Below are 25,013 nucleotides of genomic sequence, written 5' to 3' on the forward strand. Positions count from 1 at the left end.
AAAAGATACATGAGAATAAGGATTGGAGGAGAGATCGTAGGAGAAATTGTACGAAATAGAATTTTAACTTCAAATTTGTTGAATATTATCTTTTAAAGTAATGTTCAGTATATAAGATAATTGATAAAATAATATGATAATTATTTTATATTATATTTGATTTGTATTTAATTAAAATGTATAAAATTATAAAGAAGATTATCATCATTTTCGTATAAAATGATTCAATTTTTTTAAAGTTGATAGGATTATTTTTAATTTATGATATTAAAATTATATGTTTTATTATACCATTAAAAATTATATCAATAATTTAAATTGTATAAATTTTAAGAAATAATTATTTTGATAAATAAATAAATTATCTTATCTTAATTCTTATAAACATAAAATACAAAATAAAATGATATTATTTAATTTATAATTTTATTCATAATATTATTTTATCTTATCCTATTATAATTTTGTATATTAAATATAACCTAAGTTTCATTTGATAAGATAATTAGAAAGAGAAAATAAGAAAATAGTTATAAATTTTAATTATTGGATTAATAAGTTTTTTATTTTAGTTTTTTTATCAAATAAAATTTTAAAAATAATTACATAAATTAAATAAAATTTTTTAAATGTCATATTTTAATAATAATTGTATAAACAAATTATAGTAAATTTCGAGTGTAATTTTGAACTCCGTACAAAAGAATGAAAATAATCTAACCCCATAAATGAAATTTATTTTTCATTTAAAAAATAAATAACTTCGCAATATTTATTGGGTAAAATTTAATTAATAGCACTACCGCGCCATCCCGAATTCGAATAAAATGAAATATTACTAAAATTCGAATATTAAGATATGAACTTAAAAAACGAAAAATACACGGAAAACAAAAACCGTTGGTCAAATCCACGAAAGTGGCCGCCTAAGAGTCAAAACAAGCAGAGCGAAGAATCCTATCATATAAACCATCCTCTGTAACACAACTCCCCTAACTTTCCTTATATTCATTAATCTTCATTGTGTGATTTTCCCAGTCGAGTCTATCAACGGTGAATATTCGTTCTTAAACTTTCCACAAACATAAGCACCATCTCCATATGATGCACACAGCACAATAAAAGGCTGCGATCTTCGTTCACATTTTGATTCTCTTGAAAAGAACAGTCAACTGACCAAACCCTAAAGTGCCAAAACTGCAATTTTTTTTTTGCTGCCAAACCAAACGAAAAAAAAAAAAACGAACTTCCATTTTTCTTACTCTCATCTTTCACTGAGCCCAAAATTTATTTTCCTTTTTCCATTTTTTTTCAATAATTTGATTGGCGGCTTAGAAAATCATGGCTTATGCATCTCATATCATCAATCACTCCAAAAAGGTAGCTCGTGATTTTTCTCATTTCTCATTTCTCGATTCGTTTCTTGGATTTTTTTAATGCTTTCATTAGTTTTAGATTCAAATACTTTTTCTAGATTTGATTATTTCTCGTTGGTGATTTTAGTTCATAAACGGTATTTATAAACTTAATCCATGACTGTGATTGATCTTGGTGGAAATTATTGCTTTTTATTTATCTGATTTTTTCGGCTCTAAGCTTTGTTCTTCTTTTTGAATTCACTTTTGAATTACTGTTTTACAGTTAAGAAATGTTCCCAACTTAATGCGGCATGATCATGCCATTTTGGTTCGTTGGTTTTCTGATGGTGCTCAATCCTCTGTTTGTAAAAGACAAGGTACGTATACGATGCCGATGCTATAGAGAATGCTGTCTTCTTTGTTTTTCATATCAAGTTTTCTACAATTCTTAAGCATAAAGCTATATTTAGAGGTGTGTTTAATCTACTAAGCTGTGCAAAATGTGCCTCTCGGCAATGTGGCTTTACTAAATATTTTAGGAGTATCAGATATTATAAGTATATGATTTGCTTATATTTCTTGCTTGGCTCATTCATAGCACCTGGTTGGCAATTGGCGTCCTAATTTTTGTTTTTGATTTGTGATTACACATAGTGATAGGTAATAGTTTGTTTGTATTTTGAAAGCATAGCAGAGTGGATAAAATTTGTGATTATGTTATTTTACGCAAAGTTGGTTACTTTTCAGATGTTGCAAAGACCCGTCCTCTTGGTTATGTACTGGGAGAAAGGGAGAGGGTATCTAAGTTTGTTGCCCGTAATCCTGTAAGTGCGTCATTCTCTTTTTCCCATCGTTGGAGCTATAAATATTGCAGTTTTTTGTTGCAGTTTTTTACCTTTTTTTCTGTTGCAGACTCTTCCCTGCTTGTACATCGTGTTGTTAATTGAAGTTAAGACTTAGTTGGCAAATACTTACTGTTTCATATCTTATTCTGCAGGTGTCTTCTGGTTTATCTAAGAATAATCTCTCAAGGACAACAATGAGATTGGGAATTCCAATGGGTGGTGTGGTATACAGCAGAGAACTTTCATGGTATACTTTCCAGCATATTTTGTGAACTTATTGGATTAATTTATAATTTCCTGGTAATGTTTTCTTAATCATTTCTAGCATCTAAACCTTTTCCCTGCATCATTATCAGTTTGCAGGTACAGTCAAGGAGAGGATTTGCATCAGATGCAGGTGTGGATTATTGCGTTAAATATCATCGGTTGTTTGGTATTGTGCTATTTTATATTCTCTCTAGGATCCATTATTTGTCAAATGGTAAAATGTTTTGCACTGACTAGTGACTTCAACAAGAATGTGTGATTAACTGATGAAACTGCTACCTTGTGCTAAATGCTAAACTGTGACCATATTGATGTGCTTTCTTGGACACTTCTATGTTGAGACCATGGTGAGCTGTAAGATTCTATTATCATTAATTCTTGCTATGGCTTGTTCAATGCCATTCCTAGTGGGAGAGCTCACATAATAGGAATTTAGTTTATGGGTAATAAATTTTTGTAATATAAAGCGTGTTTACTAGTTTCTAAATCATAAATAATGTAACCACACTGTATTTAAGAAGTGAGACATCATGACTACAGTTCATTCTTCATCTCTCTTTTACAAGGTGTCGCCATAGGATGTGTTGTTTTTATTTTTATTTTGCTAGTGCTGTCACTTAGGTAATGCTGGATTTATTTAGCATGTGTTGGTTTTTCCAGTGTTTTTTGCCAGTATACAGTTTTGTTATATTTATGACTGAGCACATAGCAGTTGAATTGATGATTGGGAGGTCTCTAAGTTGGACCCTGCAGTATTAATTCTAGGGTGTTACATTGTTTTTAACCGTTTCATCATATTTTGTTGCATGACTTGCTCGATATTCCTAATATTCTGAAGTTGCTTTCAGGCTTCCCTCCTCACCAAGAGATTGGAATGCCTTCACTCTCACCCACGATGACAGAGGTGTGAACCGTTCTGGGTCTTTCCAAAATATCATAAAAAATTCTGTGGTTTTCTTCTAAGTATGCAATTTCCTAAATGCAGGGAAATATTACTAGGTGGTTGAAGAATGAGGGTGATAAAGTGAATCCTGGTGAAGTGTTGTGTGAAGTTGAAACTGTAAGGCATTCTCCTGTTTGTTGGAAACTTGTAGCACCTGATAAAAGTTCTTCATTTGGTTTGTTCATATCAGAAATCAATATTTTATTTTATGACTTTGTTTATTATTTGAAGGATAAAGCAACTGTTGAGATGGAATGCATGGAAGAAGGTTATCTTGCCAAAATTGTAAAGGGAGATGGGTCCAAAGAAATCAAAGTTGGTGAGGTATTGATTTTGAGAAATTAATGAGTGTATATTTATCGTTCTTTGGTTCTCATCTTTGTGGAAGTATAAATGACTAAATAGAGGAGATGCATCTCGGCTTTGCACCTCTTGTATCTTCTCTCTGTTGCTTTTTTTGCTTCCAGAATGAAATACAATTCATGTGAATCTTTGTGCAGTTAATGTTATTTACTCGGTTTTGTGGTCTTGTGTAGATAATTGCTATCACTGTTGAAGAGGAGGGGGATATTGCGAAGTTCAAGGACTACAGTCCTTCAGCATCAGATTCTGGTGCTCCTGCAGCAAAAGAGCCAGCAGTTCCTCCTCCTCCAAAGCAGGAGCCTGTTGAACAACCAGTTACTTCACCAGAGTTTAAGACTTCCAAGCCTATTTCACCTCCTTCTGAAGATCGTATTTTTGCAAGTCCTCTTGCACGAAAAATGGCTGAAGATCACAAGGTTATTCATATGAGTGCTGTGACTGGAATTCTCTTGTTTGGGGACAAGACACTACCATAAGTATCTATCTAATCATTTCAATCAAACTTTATCTTTTTAACATTTCCTCGTTCCTTTTGGTTGCAAATCTAGGTACCTCTCTCAAGTATCAAAGGAACAGGTCCTGATGGACACATTGTAAAGGCTGATATCGAAGATTACTTGGGTATCATATTTAAATTTCTAGAATGATCGATTGATGCTGTTGGAGTTTTTTCTTTTCCTTTTTCAGTATTTTTCAATGGTATTGATTGGTGTATTAATGTTACTTCTTCTGCTTACTGGAGAGTTTTGTGTGTCATGTAGCTTCACGGGGGAAGGAAGTTCCAGCACCAACCCCGAAGACAAAGGATGCCAAACTTGCAGCTCTAGATTATGTAGATATCCCTCATTCTCAGATAAGAAAGGTATGTTCAAAATTGTCATTATTCTTATAATTTTCAGCAAAGTCCAAGGCTATTAAGTGTTTATGGTACATGGATTTAACACTTCATAGAAGATGGTCCTCTTCATATAGAATTTAACCATTTAATCTAGTTTTGTGATAATCTGCATTAAATTGTCAAGAATGAAGTCTCAAATTCTGGCTACCTTTCAGATTTTTTGACCCTTCACATAAGAATGCAGAGAAGTTGGTATCCTAACTTCTCTCTTTTGTTGTATCCCCATTCTAATGGCCATTACTTTCTTTGTTTCATAACCCATATGCTTTGTGAATCTAATTTCTGCTACAAAATTTGACAGGTAACAGCATCACGCCTATTATTCTCAAAGCAGACTATCCCACATTACTATTTAACAGTGGATATATGTGTTGACAGACTTATGGAGTAAGTAATACTGCTTTAATCTTTTAAAAGATAAGCAATTATATGATATATTTGATAAATTTAAACTGTTTCTTTTAATGCAGTTTGCGAAGCCAACTCAACTCATTACAGGAAGCTTCTGGTGGGAAGCGTATATCTGTCAATGATCTTGTAATTAAGGTATACAACTTTCTATACATTTAATTACTTAGTTTTGAGATGTATGAAGTGGATCCTGATTTGTTACATTTGGTGCGGTCCAAGGTTCTCCAAGAGGTTTTTGTGTGATCAAAAGTTGCCATTCTAATATTGATCTAACACGGCTATTCTTGATTAAGCTTCAGAGTACAAAGTAAAAATATATTATGTCAAGTTTGTACCTCATCATTTTTACTTGCTTTTTCCTCCATGTGAACCTTAAACCGTTTCTTGAAATGATGCAATTCTTTCTTTCTTAAACAACTGAATTTATTTTGTAAATATTTACTTCAAAAGTGGTCTGAAATGGCTGCTTTTATGTAAAATGCTCATATAGTACTTTTGCAAATAAGAAATTACTGCATATTCTTTTTTTCCTTATCTGAACTGCCATTAGAATATTGCAAACTGTAAACAGTTTCGATTTAAGATACTTAGAAGGTAGAAGTCTTTTGTCATCTACAGGCTGCTGCATTGGCTCTTCGAAGGGTTCCTCAGTGCAATAGTTCATGGACAGATGACTATATTCGCCAGTGAGTATAAATTAAGTACAAACTGATTAATTCATAAATGCATAATGCATATCATAATGACATGTCTTCTTTTGCTTTCAACTCAGGTATAACAGTGTGAATATTAATGTAGCAGTGCAGACAGACAATGGACTTTATGTCCCTGTCATCAGGGTGAGCAATTGTTTCAACTTATTGCTGTTTCATTTTTATAAATAATTTTCTAGTTTACCTGATCATTTAATATTACACATTGCAGAATGCAGATAAGAAAGGTTTGTCCTCAATTTCTGAGGAGGTCAAGAATTTGGCACAAAAAGCCAAAGAAAACAGTTTAAAACCAGAAGATTATGAAGTGAGAATTATGCTTTTATGTTACTAAATAATAATTGATGGTATGATGATCATCTAACGTATGAGTATGTACATGCTGGGTTTTTCGCTTTGCAGGGAGGTACGTTTACAGTTTCTAACTTGGGAGGGCCCTTTGGTATCAAACAATTCTGTGCCATCATTAATCCTCCTCAGTCAGGAATTCTTGCTGTTGGGTCTTGTAAGATTTGTCCTTAATGTTGCCTTACATCATGTTATTATATTCATTTCTGTTTCTTCATAATCACTGTACTTTTCTGTGTGCAGCTGAGAAGAGGGTTATCCCTGGTTCGGGTCCTGAACAATTCAAGTTTGCATCATTCATGTCTGTAACTCTAAGCTGTGATCATCGTGTTATTGATGGTATGTAGTTCTAGTAGAATCCCAGTAGTTTATGATTAACCTAAGTCTGACTTTGTTTAGTGTCCTTTAGATATATGATCCTAGTAACTCCACTTGCTGCTTTTATAGGTGCAATTGGTGCTGAATGGCTGAAAGCTTTCAAGGGCTACATTGAGAATCCAGAATCAATGTTGCTCTAAATCAACTGGTGGTTCTTGTTTCTTTTTGTTTTAGACACATTTCCTTGCTATGATCAATTTGAACGAGGGTTTGAATGCAATACCATTACATAAACTCGTGAGCAATTTTCTTCGGAAGTAGTTCTTTCACTGTAAACCAACTAATTTTTTGGGAATAAGAAAGTGTGATCGACAATTGAGGAACTAAACTGCGAACTGGATTTTTGCCTTTCGCAAGAGTGTAATAACCCCATCCACACAGGTTCCTTGTTCTGTGAATACACTTGGAATGATTTTTGGGGTATGATATTGCTAACCACCACATTTCTAGTGCTTTACCATTCATTATGATTTTGAAATCAATGTTGTTTTGTCTTATGTTTTTCAGTCTTCTGTATTAGCAACTCCTGAACAATACAAGTAGATAAGGGTTGCCAAAATTTCTTCAAAACTTAGAACTAGGGCACCATTTGAAGAATTTAAGTTTGACTTCTTAGGTGTAAAAAGTTTTTAGAGTTTATAGCCATTGAAAGCTGTGCTATGTGTTTGCATTTATTGAGGTTAGAGATGACCAAACCATACTGGCAAGTCGAGTTTGACGGTTAGGTCCTTTGCCAACGTTTGTTATTCATCTGCTTCCAGCTTGTTTTATTGGTTAGGGTCCTCGTTACTTCTCAGAATTGTTTACATTTTTTTTTTTTTTTTTTTGATTTGAAGTTGCTAAGAGTTTGATTATTTGGGTTTGGCCATGACCACTGAAATTAAGAGTTTATTATTATCGGTTTAGCTATGACCATTGGAAGAGTTGTTAAGAGTTTGATTATTTGGGTTTGGCTACGGCCATTGCTAGCATGAATTTTTAAATCTTCTGATTTTTTACTTTGGGTGATCTAAGGTCAATTGAATCTGGATTTTGAAATGGGCCAATTTTGTTTAGCTTGAGAATTACTTTTATTTTATTTGTATCTTACAACTGCTTGATAATAAATCCTAAGAAGGGGCCACAGAAATTCAAGTTAAAATTTCTGAAATGCAAACTAAATGACAAAAGGACCCTAAACCGGTTTCTGAAACCTTGAAAAACATGTGATCAAAGAAGATTCTGGTGAAGGCATATTCTCATTATCACCAAACAAAAATGAACGATCATTTCTTTTCCACCGAGAAAGCTTGAAAAATAAAAATCCTTCTTATGACTCCCAAAAAAAAAAAAAAAAAAAAAAAGCTAGATTGCAACAATGGAACATAACATTCTGGTAATCTACTGCTTAAGAGTTGACTCCAATTTCCCCAAATTATGAAAACAAAACGTTTTCACCTTCTTCTCTCTATGCTGCAAAAAAGAAATCTATCCTTCCAATAAGCTGCTGCCCACTGCAAAAAAATAAAAGAAAGCAATGACAGATTTTCCTGTTAAACAACAAAAGAGGTAAAGAGGTGTGCATGTATTAGGCCGCTCATACTTCTCTTTTTCACTCAGATGGCACTTAAAATGAATTTAAACACCATTACTATTTACCATTAGCATTGCTAATCTCAACTTCTAGCTCAGAGATAATAGAAAAATATCACCCACCCTCTGGCTCTCAAATTGCTTTCTTGCATAGCAGTGAATAGTCAGTTCTGGAAAATGCATTACCAATGCATAAAGAAATATATAACTATTAAATCTACTAACCCGCGTTTTATTCCTATATAGTTTTTCTAATCACTTGACTTCAAAAGGTAAGCTTGTGCAATTCCTTTGTTGTCTCAGTTCCATAAACATTGCAAGGTGCTAACCTTTAGTACCCAACCTAGAAGTAGGGAAAATGGAGACATGGGAACAACACTTTTGACCATTACCAACTGGGAAACAAGCTATCATCCAAGACTGCAACATCACATGCCTTGCAGTGAAGTTACAACATACAAAAATGCAATAAGCATCTCAAACTAAGTTCAACTGATTCTCAGATTTTGAACATTAACTTAAACATACAGAAATGAAATAAGCATCTCAAACTAAATTCAACTGATTGTCGGATTTTGAACATTAACTTGGTATTCCTCAACTTGTTCAGCTGACATTTCATATCCCTTTTTCAATAATCACGACAGCAACTTAATTACTACAAAGTTACTTCAAACATGCATAAACATAGTTTAAATGAATACAAAGACATGTAACAGAAACAATACCATGGCATCTTTTTCCCTACAATGTTTGATCGAATACCGATCCATTAATACAAAGATATGTAACAGAAACAATACAAAGACATAGAAAAACATGTTTGATCGAATACCGATCCATTAATATAGAATAAAAAAAGAAACTCACAAAAATCATTAATCCTCAGTTACCATTATTCATCACATCAATCAACTTCACATATTACATAAATTTTAAAATTTTCCAAAACCTATTATCAATTTTTTTCTCCAAATTTAACCTACCATCATCAAAATTTTTGATTTATCGAAAATCAACCCACTGAAAATTCCTTCTTTTTTTTTTTTTTTCATTTAAATAGGCACGTATCTCTTCAGGACTTGCTTCCCAGCAACCACTGCTCCAGCCGCCAACCCACCAAGCGCACCGGCGACCGCAGCAGACCTCACCCCTCTCGCAGCCCGACAAACAGCTCCGGTCGCAAGCCCCGCCGCCGCGCTACTCCAGACATCATCGCGATCAGTCACCGCCACGACCCCACTCTCCATCCCCGCATAAATCAAGCCCACCACCCCGATCCGGTTCCCCCATGAACGACCCGTGTGACCCGAATTATTCAAGATCCGATTGATTTTCAGCTTCAAAGTATCGCCCTGCTCGAAATCCCTGAGAGCCGAGAACAGCCCGACGGCTGCGCCGGATACAGAGCCGCCTAAATAAGCAGACCCGGTGTAAAAGGTTACGTTTTCGCCCCAAGAACGGCGTTGGTGGAGGGATTCCTCGGGGAAGAGGAACTCAGGGGAGGTTGGGAGCTTGTAAAGGTTGGTCATGGGAACTTGGAGTTTAAGGTCTTGGTATGGGTTGTAAAGACGGGTGTTTGGGTTGGTTTCAGGGTTGGAGCCACGGTGATGAGCCATGCTTAGGGTGAGGTGGTTCGAGTCGAGTTAGGGTTTGGTTTATGGGAATAAAAAGGAGAGAAGGGTTTGGTTTTTATAGTTACTTTTCGGTGCTGGAACAAAAGAATGATTCTGCGTGTAGGTTTTGTATTTGGTTTTTTTAAGTCGGTCGGTCGGGCCGGGAAAACGGTTTAGCAACCTTTCCCTTGCCTCTTTAATGAAGTTCCCTCGGAAAGACGGGCACCAACAAATAAAGACAAATAAATCATACATAATTATTTGATTTTTTTTCAATTAAAAATTTAAATTTGAGTATATTTTATTTACGAGTCATTATTAATTCAAAATTTTAAATTAAAAATTTTCAAATATATTTCTTATTAAAGTTTAATTTAATCAAATATTTAAATCCATTATGATTAAAACAATTTTTTATTTTGATCATAAAAAGTCAAAATTAAAATAATATTTTTTGAGATAAAGGGAGTTTTAACCCAATTGACTTTTTTATTTTGCTAAATAATCATGATTTATTCTTTGATTCACGTTAATTAAAGATTTTGATTGCTAAATTGTTATTTTGGTTATTTACTTTTTTAATTAAAATTTAATTTAAATTAATTCATATAATTACTATTAAAAAATAATATTAAAATTTATTCTTTTATTATTTTTATTCCGCAATAAATTTAAAATTAGAACTACTTTCAAACTTACTAGTACTACAAGGAAAGGGTAAAGTAGTATACTTCAAAGAAAACAAATAAAAATAAGTAAGATTGATTTAGCATAGCAAAAGGAAAAAAATCTAAAAATCTAAAATCATTTTCAAGGGATTCAATCAACTGAAAAAAAAAAAGGAGCAAAGATATTATGGATATATCCTTCAATCTAAATTGACTTGGGTGCTTTTGTCTGCCTGCAGCCAGATGGTTATGTTCTCTTGCGAGATAACGCTGTTGGAGATTTTGCTCAAGTTGTGTTTGTGTATAATAATCAAGCATCTACTCCTTCGGTCTCGTTTTATTTTTGTCTATTCCTGGTGAAATCACACTCCGTGAAGCCAATGTCGAAACAAAAGTCTTATTGCTACTTGAAGCTGAAATTGATTTATGCAGTTATTTTTAAAAGGTTTCATCCAATATGTTTGAAGTTGTTGCAATCTCTTTATTAAAAAAAAAAAAAAAAGTATTATTGCTGCTTATCCAACAACCATTAAAAAAACTAGTAACTCTAGCTGAACTTACTGTCCTACAGTTGTTCAGACAATCTGCAGGATCAAATTAGGTAGGTTTCTATCAAAGGACATCTCCTCCGAGCCTCTCCATATTGGAAAGAAGAAAGGGAAATAGAACCACGAACAACAGCTATTCCATGGGAAAATTTTCACGGTGATACCTAGAATGACTCCAGAACTCCAGGTTCGCTTTAGACAGGATCAGGCACCACAACAATTTCATCTTCTACGATGAAAATGACTTCACTCTTCTCAGCTGCTGAGGAGCCCCGGAGCAATTTATGAACGACCAACAACCTACTTCATGACCGGGTTTCTTGTTCGACTTTCCTGCAGGTCTCCCGTTGGATGGAAGGATACTGGCCTTCCATATTCTGGTCCTAGACTTAAAGTGTTGCCATCCGCTTCTTACAGTGATCTACGTTTGAATTTCCATTTCCACATTAAGATTGTTTGTCATTCCTTCCTGATTATACATAATAGAAAACATACAACTGAAATATGTTTCAAGATTTTGAGGAATTTTCGAAGGTTTACTTGGAAACTATTTGGTGATTCTTTCAATCAAACAAAGAAATCAAATGGCCATTCAATCAATCAATTCCCAGAATGTTCAAAAGCTCTGACTAGTTTTATGCTGGTGAACATGTTCTATATCAGCTTGTTCATAACCAAGTCTGATTTAAAACCAAATCAACAAGGTTCATTGTCCATCCATATTGCCAAGATTTTCAAAAGCATTGCTAAAAATATTAGGGGGAATGTAAAATGTGGTAGCTATTTTGTTCATTCAGCGTCTTAGAAGTTGTGCCTAGACTATACATATCTTTAATTTCATTCTTTAATTATCAATTGAATATATGCATTCTGCAACATGGAAGTCATTAAGATATAGCAGGCACTGATGCAAAAAGATATATATAAACTAGTGACAGCAGTCTTCATGCTACTAACCTGATTTTCTTGTGATCCAATCTGTGGAACTGAATTACGAGGGCATGCCTCATATGCAAATTTCTCACTGTTGTTGGCTTCATGCTCAAAAGCAAGATCCCGAAGGCGATTCAGCTCTGGCAACACAACTGAATCAAGATCTGGCCTATCCCTTTTCCTTAGCTCACAACACTGTAAAGCGAGTTTTGCTAATGATAAAGCATCTTCAACAGGCCAATCTGGTACTGTTGGATCAAGCATTTCTGCAAAGGTTCCTTTCTCAATTGCCTTCTGAACATGGATTGTCAGTCCCACTGGTGGCATTGAGGTTATCAGCTGTAATAGAACGACACCAAATGAATATAAATCTGATTTTACACCTAGCATTCCTGATTGCTGATACTCTGGGTCAATGTAACAAAATGTTCCCCGAGCTTCTGTTAATTGATATTCAGTGACACTATCTGCAAAAGATGCTGGAACTAGTCGGGACAAACCAACATCACTAATCTTACTCACATAATTCCGGTCTAAGAGAATGTTTGCAGGCTTGAGATCACGATGTACCAGTGGCTCTGGCTTTGTTTGGTGAAGGAACAGAAGGCCTGTGGCAATTTCAGCAGCTATTCTAAACCGGGTTTTCCATGGGATTGAGGGAGTCTTGTTTTTACGAAAGAGCCGATCTTCTAAGCTGCCATTTTCCATGTATTCATAAACTAAACATCCATACTCAGGGCAGGCACCTATGAGCAGAACCATGTGTGGATGTCTCATGCAGCTTAGAACCTCAACCTACAGTGCAAATTCATTTAATAGAACCAAAAGAAAAAAAGACGGAGAGGTTTAGCTACTATAAACACATAAAGGTAAGATCATACTCTTTATCTACCCTTTATTTGGCTAGAGAAATTCCCTGGCTGAGGATTTGTGGACATAATATTTGTTGGTTTTCTAGGTTGGAGGGTTTTCTAAAGGCTTTTGGCAAGTCTCATTGAAATTTGGGGCTTACTGATTTATATAAGTCATTACCATCTTAAATTATAGAACTATGCACAACTTTAAAAGAAGCTACAAAAGGAGCATTTCTGTATGTTTAAAATGAAATTAACTGTACATTCTTTGTGGTGATAGTTGTACTAACTCATTTCAAATGTTACATTCTGCTATCATTATAATGCCAAATGATGCTCACCTCATTCATCTGTTGCACTTTATTTTTTATTTTTTAATTCTGATTCTAATATAGAATCAGTGGTTTGAAATATACAGCATTACCATAAATGTAGCTTATCAGAGGGGCAAACTTTAAATTTTATGAGGTAAAAAGGATGTATGCTACAAGACAGGAACCGATTTAAACTTCTTCACCAAGAAAAGAAATAACCAATGTTCTGTGACACCATAAGATAAATAATTCTAACATGCATTTAACCTTTAAATCAGTGAATTTTAATTTTTTAAGAAGCAGAACTAACATAGTTACCTCTTGTTGGAATTGCCTCTGTCCTTGTGATATATCTGGCCTCAAGACCTTGATGGCAACATCAGTGTGATTAAGGGTGGCTTTAAAAACAGGTCCATATCCTCCTTCACCAATCTTATTTGCGCTTGCAAAATGATTTGTTGCAGCTTCAATCTCATCGATAGTGTATTTTCTATAAACAGCTTTATTGTTAGCCAACTGATCTAGTGCTCTCTTTTTTGCTTCTTCCTCACGAGTGGCCTTCAATTCTGCAAGTTTTCTCTTCTGTGCTTCCATATCTGCTAAACGTCGTGCCATATGTGCTGCTTCCATGGCGGCCTTGGCTTTTTGCCTTTCTGCCTCTGCCAAAGCCATTGCTGCTTCCTCAGCAAGCCTTGCTTCCTCTAGCTTGCGCTCTTCTGCTGCTTTCCATGCCTGAAGCATCCTTGCCTAGGAACAGAAAAGGTCCAGTCAAGAAAACTAACAATATATTGCAAAATTAGTTTGATTAAGATCACAGTGATCATAAGCATCTGATCTTACTTTTTCTTTTGCCACAACAGCTTCTTTGCTAACCAAGTTAAACATTTCCATGGATTTCTTCAATTCTTGCCGAAGTCTCCTCATCTCAGTATCCAATCCTTTCTGTGTAGCCCATGCAAAGGACAAATTATGTCTCAATAATATGGTCTTACACTTATAAAATAAAGAATTGGTAGACATATTTAGGTCAAAGGAACACATTGATACATTGAACCGATGTGCTTCAAAGCCATAAGACCGGAAAAGATAAGGCATCACTCACTGGATTCATGATAATCAGGCAATCATACTTTACATATTTGTAATGTAATGCTATCTTGAATTTCAGCCATATGAGACAACAAAAAGGCAACAAAGCTAAACAAATTGAAGGCAACATATAATAGATGTGTAGGCTTTCAGAATCAGGAGAACTCTTTTGCTGTAAACTTCTTTCAGAAAGTTAACAGCCAGTAAATATGCTGTCAAACCCATTGGAAATAAATCAAGGAAGATGCAATTTTGATGTTGTTATGTTGTTGCATCATAACTTGAACCAACCAGTTAATGTCAAGAAGTCATTATATGTTTTTATGTTTGACCTCCATAAAGCAATAAGATTGTAACATGTTAAAAGGAACACATCAGCAATGACTAACAACACTACAGGTTTTGCTTCATTAGACGATGCATCTTTCCTCTTTCACCCATTGAGTTAAATATTGGTTATTACAATCAATATGATGACCAGAGACAGTAATGCCACAACATTCTATCATGCGCAGATACAACAATTATTGACTAGGTTAACAAGCAAACATAATTCCCCTATGAATTTATTACATCATACTCACAGGGGTCAGGGAGGCCAAAGAACTGGAATCCTCTGCTGTACAGTTTGAATTATGACCAGATGTATCAGTTGATTGGCAACTTGGAGGCCCTGAAAAATTACTGCTCTCTGATATGGAAATTCTATTAAGGGATTCTGGTGTTTGTCTTCCCGGTGAAAGTTTAGTTGATTTAACATCATTATTTGTCTTCAACTTGTCATGTGGTGTCACTTGAAAGGAATCACTGATTCTATCAGAAACAGTTCTGTAATTCCTGCCTTTACAGCTTGAAACAGTTCTGTACGAGCAACTATGAGCCAGTGGCCATGAGGCATGGAAATTGTTGGGTGTGGCTCTGCATCAATGCTAGCAGTGTAAGTTAATGTTTGTAGAATTTGAAAAACAACAGGCTTATATCCCAAACCATAAATTTCATCCCAGGAATTAAGAAGTGGAAATATTAGCAAGATTCATCTTCTGTTAGTTTACTTTGTACACGGTATACAAAATCTTTTTCTTCTGTTAAATAGAGAAGAAGATGAGATCATTTCACTTTTTCATCCTAGTTTCTTATTGCCTTCTCATTAACATTGGCTGATAACTCTAATTTACTTTCATTGATGATATACATAATTCGTTTCCCCTGAAACAAAGAGAAGTTCTAAGTGCCATTTTTCTGAAAATGGAACTCAATGAGATTCTGTTGCATCTAAATCATGGAGGAAAATTATGTAATAGATGTCACGGGCCCTGCTATATTTTACCATCTCAACTCTAAAGGATTACGACATCATGGTGACATATTTCAGTAGTTCTTATACTAGTACTCATTTAGAGAGGCTAGGAAGCTTAGAAGATGTTAGTTTTGATTTAACACTTGATAATTAACAGCCACCAAGAAGGAATATTGCTATGGTATATTCATGTTACCTGCTTAACACTTCAATCTGTGGGCTATCAAATGTAAATTTAGACAGAAACGCTTTCACACGTCGTGACTTGTGTGCAGTTTTGCTGTCTTGGGATGTTTGAGACCTACTCGCTAATCGGGAAATTTGAACTTTTCCTTTTGATATGACATATACTGTGCAGGATTCTGGTGCAAGTTTGAGCAAGCTGGTTGGCACATTCGGATTTCTGAGTTTCCTGCAAAGACAATTTCCAAAATCATGTTAGGAAGCACAAACCACACCCTTGGAGTGCATGATGCAAAACAATCTTACTGAGAGAAACAATTATGTGCAGGGAAAGTATCTAGTACCACTAATTGTAGAAATTTTCAGCACAAATTTTCTACTATGAATTTCTATTCTTTCTTCTAACCTGCAAAAAAGTTTGTTTTAATTGCTTTTATGTTGTAGAGTTTATACTACCCCATGTCAGTTATATAAATTCAAAGAACAAATATCAGTTTCCAAGTTCTACGGACTATCTATATCTGGTGACCAATAAATTATGCATGCACGTCTATTTATCATAAGTCATACTGAAGCCTTATTATTCTTCCCAAAATTGTGGTTCCTAGAAAGCTAGTTTCACATAAATTTTTGAGGAAAATTACATTATTGAAAAAACAAATCTCAGATTATTGAGGTGAAACTTTCAGGTATACTAATTGGTACAATATGATATACTTAGAGAGAGAGAGAGAGAGAGACCTCGTAAGAACGTTCCTTCTTGAAGCACCAACAACAATATTGGAAATATTGTTGTCATTGATGTAATCAACCAGAGCACTGGGAACATCAATGTCATGGAGGACCACCTTATGTGATTGGATCTGAAAAAGCTCCAGTGTTCATGAAAATCAGCTTCTTTTTTTTTTTTTTGTTTGATGGAATTAGGTTCTTTTAAATGGCATATACAATATGGCAAGATCTTCATTTGCATAAATTTATAGCAAGGTGCAGTAATTATGTATTATGTTGCATTATGAAGTTATCAATTAATGGTCCTTCCCTTGTCATATGTGATTGCTAGCACATGCACAAAGCACAATCAACTTTTTATATGGGGAGTCATACACTCTGAGCAACAAGTTTGAGCTTCAAATATATGTAAAACATTTAACTACACAGAGCTGAAGAGATGCAATTTTTAAACTCTATTTTTATGGAACTCAAGTTTAGCCATTTATGGTAAGAGATGCAAACTTGCTGCTTAAAGCTTTTTAAGATATTTATATTTATCTTCCATTCATCCTGCAATAATAACAAGCAACATTCTGGGCATATGAGAACCTTATCAACTTCAAATCCTTTTATGTAAGGTGGCCTAGCATTGGCCATTTAGCTTAGCTTTCACTTAGCCTAACAAATCAATGCCAATGACAAGAGAAATAATTATATTAACTCACTATTTTTTTTAACAAAAATGGTCATAGAATACATAATAACCGATTTGCTAATGACTCACCCCTTTTCGAGCACAGTTTCCTATGTAAGGGAGGAAGAATTGTTTCAACTCAGCTTCAGATGGTGGTCGACCTTCCTTAGGCGCGGCTTCAAAATCCTCTGTGAGAAAAAACCAGAAGAGCACAAATCAAACACAACAAAAAATGAAGGTAGTGAAAATGCCCAAGAAACTGCTTATGATGTTACTCATTGCTAAATAAATTGAGTTGCATTGACAGGAATTATCAGCACAAGTCTTTAAACCTAATTACATCAGAAACATTGCTCAGAACGATATGCTTAACCATAATTACAATAGACGAAAAGGGATTCTAAATCTATCTATTATTTACCAAACCCAAAGATCAGAAAATCATGATAACCGTGATCGTGAATTGATCACGATGAAAGAGAGAGATACCTACGCGTATGCAAGCTCTGGCTTCGAACGTGAATGAGGAAGCATTTGGAGCCGGTGTTCAACAGGTTGTCCACCGCCCATTTTACAGCAAGTTGGCTATTCCTATCGCTGTCAATGGCAATGGCTGTGACTGCAGGGGTTTCCTCCATTGTCAAAAGTTGTTGATTCTGAGAATGCCAATGCCAAAAACTCCTGACCTGACCTGAATCCTTGTATCAGTATATCCCTTCTCCTTAAACAATGTGGCTTAGATGGTACCAGGATTGGGGTAGGAATTTGCCTTTTCTTGACTGTCAAGAAAACAATTGCAATACCACCCCTTCCCTGTTACTATCACCACCACACCCAGCCGGAGGCCTGCATTAGGATTAACAAAATAATGGATGAAGAAGAATGGAAGAAGAAGAAAGAAAATATATCCTTGTTTGTTTAACTTTTTACTAAATTTAGCTAGGGATGCTACCATAATTTCAGGAAAAAACATCATCTTGCCATCTAAGTTATATCTATTTCCTCCACTTTTTCTTATCCTTTGTACAATTATTTTAGTATTCTACATTGTATATCTTAAATCCAATCAACTATTATATACCTACAAAATAACAAAGATTAAAAATTTTAGATCATGTCATACAAAGAATTGAGTCAAAAACATCAAAAGTTAATAATTTCTTAATCAACTTGTGGTACATTTTCATACAACTTATTATTTATCCTGATTTTTCTTTTTTATTTATAAAAAATGATATACGAAGAAAAATATCTAAAAAAAAGTACTATAGTATTTTTACCTACGCAAAAGTAAGAGGTAAGAAGTAGTGCAAAAAATTGAAGCAGATGGATAGGATCACATGGGTACAAAGACATTACTGGTGTCGGTATGACTTTTCGGACACGTATCTCTGCTGAAAGTTTGCCTCATTAAAAATCGATAAGTAGTTGTCTTCATGTAACACTGTCCTAAGCATTTCTGCATTAAAAGCTTTTTCTTTTTTTTTTTGCCAATCTTAAAAGCATTCAATGATGTAAGATAATTACATGAATACGTGTCTCCTAAAGGAGTGCATGGTACCAAAAAGCCATTTCGCACACACAGTTTCTTTCTTTCTTTTTCTTTTCTTTTCTTTTTCTTCTCTCTCTCTCTTCAGCCTGCCCAAACCCAGAAACGTAGAAAAAATCTAGGAAAAAAAGGACGCTTCTTTCTTTCACCATTTTTTCCCTTTTTTTAGTTTGAAGCCCCAAAGTCTCTTCATTTCCTACTGGTAGGCATCCTTGTAATCATTTCTTTAAATCAATTTGATTTTTTCCATTGTTTTAAGGGGCTCAAGATCAACTTTTTAGCATGTTTCCAGGTGGTTTTAATATTTTCTTTCTAGAGATACATAATTCTAGTAGCTTTTTGTTGTTGTTGTTGTTATTATCGGGGGTTGGTGTGTTTGTAGGAAGGAAGTAGAAGGAAAGTGAAAGAGACCCTTACTTAAGAAGAGGCTGAGATGGGTTACCTTAGATCCAGGAAACCCGACTTGTATGTGGCAAAAAGTTTGCCTTTTTAGGGTTTCCCTGTGATTTTCTGGATTTGTTTGTGCTTTATCCTAGGTTCTTTCTCATGATACCTTTTGCTTTCTCTTCTCTGGGGTTTTTTATAGATAAGGCCTTGAATTTGGTGTTTCCATTTGTGCTTATTATGTGTTAAAAGTGTAGGTGGTGTGGATAGGATTTAATTACCTTGATTGGATCTTTCTCAGAAGGTGAAGAATTTGATAAGATGTGGACTCTTTGAGAAACTCAGTTTATTTGTGACTACGGTTTGAATTTCATTAATTAGAAGGGTTGATCTGTTTTGATCTGTAACCAGATCTGATTAATCTTATCTTCATTCTGCTGGCGTTTAAAGTTTTAATCTTGGTGGTGTACTATTTCTTTGCTCTATATATTTGTTATAAAAACATTGGTGGGTGATTGAGATTCATTACAATGGAGAAAGTGTTGATAGAACCTGCTGGCTTGATCCCAAGTTTGTTCCTGGAAGGAGATAATTAAGATGAATATTAGTAAATTGTGTCAATTTTTTAGAGATTTGAGTGGTACCTGTTTGTAGCATAGAGGGGTGAATTGATGGAAGAGATGTCTCCAGCAGTTGCAGTAACGCTTAGTTTAGGTAACTCTATGTGTGAGAACTCCGGAATTGCAACCCATGTGGAAATCACACGGATCAAGCTCGTAACTGATGCAGCAAACTTCTTGTCTGATCCTGCAAAGGTCATGTCTCAGGAGTCTATTTCTAATAGTAATGGCAATTTTGAAGATGATAAGAAGGAAGGGAACATGGTGACAATGTCAGCATTAAAAGAGCGTGGTGGGGAAGAAGTTGATTTGTTGAAGATGTTACCTGAGAGTGGAAATAGATCAACCGCTGCTAGTGAATCCATGACTCATGAAAGTGAGGAAGATGAAATTTTGTCAGTGGACACTAATGGAATTATCAATGAGGGATTGCTGGTTTTAAATGCAGGTTCTGATATAAGCTTGCAAAATGGAGAAATTGAAAGTGGCCGAATTCTTGCCAAGGCTATTATTTTGGGAGAGTCAATCATTGAGCAGGTGCCTACAGCTGAAGTTCTTCTCACCACGGTGAATCCAGATGCAAAGACTTCTGGTGGATTTGATTTAAAGGCTTCTGAAGTGGTTATTCAGCTGCCTAGTGAAAAGAATCTCAATAGAGTTAGCCGTAGTGTTTTTGAGTTGGATTGTATACCCGTTTGGGGTTGTGTGTCTATTATTGGAAAAAGAACAGAAATGGAAGATGCTGTTGCTGCTGTGCCTTGGTTTATAAAGATTCCCATCAAAATGCTTATTGGCGATCATGTTATTGATGGAATCAGTCAAAGTCTGACTGAAGTTACTGGACATTTTTTCGGTGTTTATGATGGTCATGGTGGCTCCCAGGTACAACATTCTTCCTAAAAACCTGTTTTACATTTGAACTCTACTTTAAGAAAATTTGAAGATTCCTGAATTAAATGGTAGTTTCTGCCTGTATACTGTTTTGGCAATAATTGCAGATACTTCTTGATAGTATTAACTTTTAGTTACTGGATAATACACTACAACTTTGAGCAAATTTGGATGGCTGCATACTGCAATGATTTTTATTTCTCATATAAGTGATTCCTTGATCGTTTCCTTACTTGTTCACCATATTTTAATCTTTCAAAATTGTTTGTGGATGATTCCAAAGTGATTAACCTTTTAGCATGGCTTATTGGAACCTCATACAGGTGGCAAACTACTGTCGTGACCGGGTCCACGTGGCTTTGGCAGAAGAGATTAGGAGCAATAAAGACAATTTATGTGGTGGCACTAGTATGGAGAGTCGACAGGTGCAATGGGAGAAGACATTTACTAATTGCTTTTTGAAGGTTGATGATGAGATTGGAGGAAAAGTTAGTAGAGGCGTGATTGTTGGCAATGAAGATGCTTCTGCTGCTAGTTTTGAACCTGTTGCCCCTGAAACTGTTGGGTCAACAGCTGTGGTGGCCTTGGTTTGTTCATCGCATATTGTCGTTGCAAACTGTGGTGATTCAAGAGCAGTCTTGCGCCGTGGCAAAGAAGCCATGGCATTGTCAATTGATCACAAAGTAAAGCATTTAAAGTCTTAAGTTTTTCTACAACTAAAAAGGAAGCTATCTGTGTGTGGAAACCAACATGTTTGTTTTGTTGTTGTGCAGCCAAACCGAGATGATGAGTATGCAAGGATTGAGACATCAGGAGGCAAGGTTATACAGTGGTATGGACATCGTGTATTTGGTGTTCTTGCAATGTCAAGGTCCATTGGTATGTTTATTTCTACTTGAAATGAAAATTCTGAAAGGTGAATCATGATGAAATTTGTTCTAGACAACTTTTACACCTCAAATTTTTATGTGTATGTCTACAATCTGGAGATCTATGACTAGAATCCTAACCATATATTCCAGATATTGGTACATCCGAGTAGCCTCACTATTCTGTTCTGTTCGACCTTAAAATCCCCCCCCCCCTTCTCCCAACAGAAAATAAATACAGTTAGTGCTGCCATAACTGCTATAGATTACTAGTGTAATATAGTGAATGAAGTCTAGCATTTCCTTTCGAGATGCTGAGCAATTTAGTGATGAACGTTGAGTAAAGTCTAGAGTTGCATTCACGTTTTCCTTTATGTTATCTCATAGGTGATAGATATTTAAAACCATGGATCATCCCAGAACCGGAAGTTATGTTTATTCCCCGAGCTAGAGAAGACGAATGTCTGATTTTGGCCAGTGATGGGTTATGGGATGTCATATCAAATGAGGAAGCTTGTGAGGTGGCTCGACGGCGAATCCTGCACTGGCACAAAAAGAATGGGATTCCATCTCTGGTGGAAAGAGGCAAAGGAATTGACGCTGCCGCGCAAGAAGCAGCCGAATACCTTTCAATGCTCGCCATCCAAAAAGGGAGCAGTGACAACATCTCTGTAATTGTTGTAGACTTGAAAGCTCAAAGGAAATTCAAGAGCAAATCTTAATAAAGTCTCACCCCCATCATCTAAAATCAAAGTCTATATACCTGACATATTGGAGAAAGTACGTCTAATGAATACGTAGCTATGGTCCATATCTTTTTCTTATGGGCTTAACGTGTGTACAAGAATAGAAATTAGTGTGTACTGTAGCAAGTGTACTTGAATGCCATATTGCCTATGTTTCTGGTATAGATGGTGCCAAGCTTTTATGCCTTATATTATACATATAATATGTAAATACAAGCAATTGCCAGCATAAATTGGGGGGGGGAGGGATTTGCGGGCAGTCCCTTTCATCTATTGTTTTTGTAGATTTTAACCATTTGGGCACCCGGAATTGACCTTGAGTTGTGCCCTGAAATCTTGGTACAGGGCAAGCAATTCTTTTTTTCTTTTTTGCCGAAAGACAGTAGCACTTGAAAGGGAGTATCATACTTAACTCCTAAATAAAACAAAACATCAATGTAAATATTACTTTTTAAAAGGTGCCGTTTAAAAGTTTTGAAGTTTGAGTTTAAATTTTAATGTATGTAATATTTTTATATTTATGCTGCAGTCTTTTTATAATACTTACAAAAAACGAAAAGTGTATAGATTAAAGATGGATCCGCTACAAAAGAATAGCAGAAAACAGATTAAACAAGCTAGCTTCTTAATGCTCATAAAACCCCTCAAGGTTGACCAATGGATTTATTTATGGATGTAAACGATAAAAGCTAATTTCTCTTCCAATATGTTAGAATTTTATTCGTTTAATAAATAATTTTGAATAATATTTTTATATTTATTCATTAAATAAATTAAATACAAATAAAAATCTATTTGATTTGTTTATTTTTATAAACAAATTCATTTAAAATTTATTTAAAACTTGTTCATTGCTATTCATGTGTTATTCGTCTATAATAATACTAACAAAATTATTTTTTATCTTTTATCTTAATTTTATTTTAAAGTTCGTATATATTTATTTAGGTTCATTTATATTTATTTAAGGTTTATTTGTTTAACATTACGTTTGGATTGAGGGGAGGAAAAGGAAATGAAAGGAAAATAAAGGAAAGTAACGGAAATATAAAATTTTTTCTTATGTTTGGATAAACTTTTAATTTAAAAAAAAAAAAGAAGTAAAAACTCATTAACCTTTGATTTCTTTTGTAATCTTCACTTTTTTAATATCTTAATTTGAGAAAAAAAAAACTAAAGAAAGGAAATTTGAAATTTTTTTTTATGAAAATATTATTATATTCATATTTTTATTATAATATTATATTTAATTATATAACTGACACTTTCTATAAAAATAATTTTATTTTATGAGTATTTTATATAACATACCAGTTTATAAATATTTTATCATTTTCCAAGTTTTAATTACAAAATAAACCAAATTATTATCATAATAAATTAAAAGATTGAATTACATAAAATTAAGAGTAAATCAATAACTAACTAATATATATTACCGTTCAAAAAGATTTGTTTATACAAATTAGGTAGTATACAGATATATTTGTATATTATATGTTATTTTACTAAAAAAAATGTTATAATTAAAAAAATATTATAATGAATTATTTTCCTTTCTTTTTTACTATTTATCCAAATAATAGTTATTAAAATCCATTTCATTTTCTTTCCTTTATTAATTTCAATTATCAAAATAAGGAGTATATATATCATTTTTTTTCCTTCAAAAACTTTCATTTCTTTTCCTTTCATTTCATTCCCTTAATTAATATCTATTCAAACACAGTGTAAATTTATTTTGTTAAAATTTGCTTATTATACATTAATGTGTTCATTTATATATGTTTATAAATATATTCATTTAATGTTTACAAATAAACTTATTTAACTTAATTGAATCGAATATGAATCAAATACAAATATTTTACTATTTAAATGAACTGAGCTTGAATGAATAGACCAATTTTTTTATCGAACACGAACATAATTCAAAACTTTCTAAAATTAAATAAATAAATCATAAAATATATTAATTCATTCATATTCAATTCATTTACAATTTACGATTTTAAATCTATTGCAATAAATTTTGGTTTAAGAATAAATTCAGACAGGTTAAGAAAAGAAAACAATAAAGAGTTAAAAAACTTTTGATTGAGTTGCTCATCTTAATAAATACTACCAATAAGTTTTATACTTAAATTTTGATCATATACAGAAGAATAATAGATTATTAAAATTTTTATAGAAGAATAATAGATTATTAAAATTTAAGCCAAATGTCTTTTTTTTTTTTTTTTGCATTTGTTTTACTTTTTTCTTTACTTTTTTCAAAAAATCTTTATATTTAATAAATATTTTTATAAATTTTATTTATTAAAGCGAGAGTCACTTTATACCAAAATCTGTTGTTATTTTCTTCTTTTTTAAAGTTTATAATTATTTTTTATGGGATTTATTTGATATTAAAAGTATGTCTCATTTTCTATATTATTTTTTATTTTTATAAATTTAATAAATATTTTTTAAGATTTTAATTTTTTTCTCACTAATGCCAACAATATGTCATGTATCAAATTATTTTATTCCTTTTAATTTTTTTATTTACTTTTTATAAAAATATTTATATATTTTTATACTATTTTATAATATTTTACCTTAAAATGGGTTGAATGGATATTTGGCTATTTTGTTTTCAAATAATATACTTTAAGATGGGTCAATTTAAAGAAAAAAAAAAAAGAGTTCATATCGAAAGCATATTCAACATATTTTATTTTTACCCATTTCGAGATATATTTAAATTTTAAATTTTATTATTTATTTAATTTTATATATTTATATGTATTATTTTAATAAAATTATTTATTTATTTTAATTTAATAAATTAATATTTTAAATTCAATATAAAATGTTAATGTGACATCCTCTATGAGTTTTTTTTTTTTTTCATTTCTCATTTTTTCGATCTTTCATGAAAAAATAAGTCACTTAAGATATTCATG

The 25,013-nt window shown here is 33.5% G+C and overlaps 3 protein-coding genes and 1 pseudogene across 6 annotated transcripts; 2 read left to right on the forward strand and 2 right to left on the reverse strand.

The window, feature by feature from the left end:
• Nucleotides 1-994: 994 nt before the first annotated feature.
• Nucleotides 995-7,021, forward strand: LOC111274658 (dihydrolipoyllysine-residue acetyltransferase component 2 of pyruvate dehydrogenase complex, mitochondrial-like). 2 transcript variants are annotated; one of them, XM_022859447.2, is made up of 19 exons: nucleotides 995-1,380; nucleotides 1,642-1,735; nucleotides 2,106-2,182; nucleotides 2,356-2,450; nucleotides 2,560-2,600; nucleotides 3,319-3,374; nucleotides 3,456-3,530; nucleotides 3,645-3,737; nucleotides 3,950-4,192; nucleotides 4,325-4,397; nucleotides 4,538-4,638; nucleotides 4,976-5,061; nucleotides 5,145-5,220; nucleotides 5,704-5,771; nucleotides 5,858-5,924; nucleotides 6,010-6,105; nucleotides 6,201-6,303; nucleotides 6,390-6,485; nucleotides 6,594-7,021. In XM_022859447.2, exons 1-19 carry the CDS (start codon nucleotides 1,342-1,344, stop codon nucleotides 6,662-6,664), a joined length of 1,650 nt encoding a protein of 549 aa, XP_022715182.2. In that variant the 5' UTR covers nucleotides 995-1,341; the 3' UTR covers nucleotides 6,665-7,021. The 2 variants fall into 2 exon arrangements, with proteins under 2 accessions (XP_022715182.2, XP_089611112.1); XM_089754986.1 differs by lacking the exon at nucleotides 995-1,380 and adding an exon at nucleotides 1,494-1,513.
• Nucleotides 7,022-7,743: 722 nt separating this feature from the next.
• On the reverse strand, nucleotides 7,744-9,811 carry LOC111274659 (mitochondrial import inner membrane translocase subunit TIM23-2 pseudogene; annotated as a pseudogene). Its single transcript, XR_016333957.1, has 2 exons — nucleotides 9,083-9,811; nucleotides 7,744-8,017 (listed from the first exon to the last, which is right to left on the reverse strand). The product of XR_016333957.1 is annotated as a mitochondrial import inner membrane translocase subunit TIM23-2 pseudogene (transcript).
• Nucleotides 9,812-10,764: 953 nt separating this feature from the next.
• Nucleotides 10,765-18,178, reverse strand: LOC111274660 (U-box domain-containing protein 35-like). Of its 2 annotated transcripts, none has more exons than XM_022859449.2 (9): nucleotides 17,500-18,178; nucleotides 17,097-17,194; nucleotides 16,340-16,461; nucleotides 15,612-15,827; nucleotides 14,703-15,036; nucleotides 13,870-13,971; nucleotides 13,348-13,776; nucleotides 11,886-12,656; nucleotides 10,765-11,349 (listed from the first exon to the last, which is right to left on the reverse strand). In XM_022859449.2, the coding sequence occupies exons 1-9, from the start codon at nucleotides 17,642-17,644 to the stop codon at nucleotides 11,158-11,160; spliced, it is 2,409 nt and encodes an 802-aa protein (XP_022715184.2). In that variant the 5' UTR covers nucleotides 17,645-18,178; the 3' UTR covers nucleotides 10,765-11,157. The 2 variants fall into 2 exon arrangements, with proteins under 2 accessions (XP_022715184.2, XP_089611899.1); XM_089755773.1 differs by having other exon boundaries at nucleotides 10,821-11,397; nucleotides 17,500-17,992.
• A 403-nt stretch (nucleotides 18,179-18,581) lies between these two features.
• Nucleotides 18,582-22,254, forward strand: LOC111274661 (protein phosphatase 2C 16). The gene is made up of 4 exons (XM_022859450.2): nucleotides 18,582-20,441; nucleotides 20,774-21,133; nucleotides 21,224-21,329; nucleotides 21,707-22,254. Exons 1-4 carry the CDS (start codon nucleotides 19,611-19,613, stop codon nucleotides 22,039-22,041), a joined length of 1,632 nt encoding a protein of 543 aa, XP_022715185.2. The 5' UTR covers nucleotides 18,582-19,610; the 3' UTR covers nucleotides 22,042-22,254.
• Nucleotides 22,255-25,013: the final 2,759 nt, after the last annotated feature.

Source organism: Durio zibethinus, chromosome 26 (genome assembly GCF_047325235.1).
Source record: "Durio zibethinus cultivar Kanyao isolate XHJ-2024 chromosome 26, ASM4732523v1, whole genome shotgun sequence".
Classification (NCBI taxonomy): Eukaryota; Viridiplantae; Streptophyta; class Magnoliopsida; order Malvales; family Malvaceae; genus Durio; species Durio zibethinus.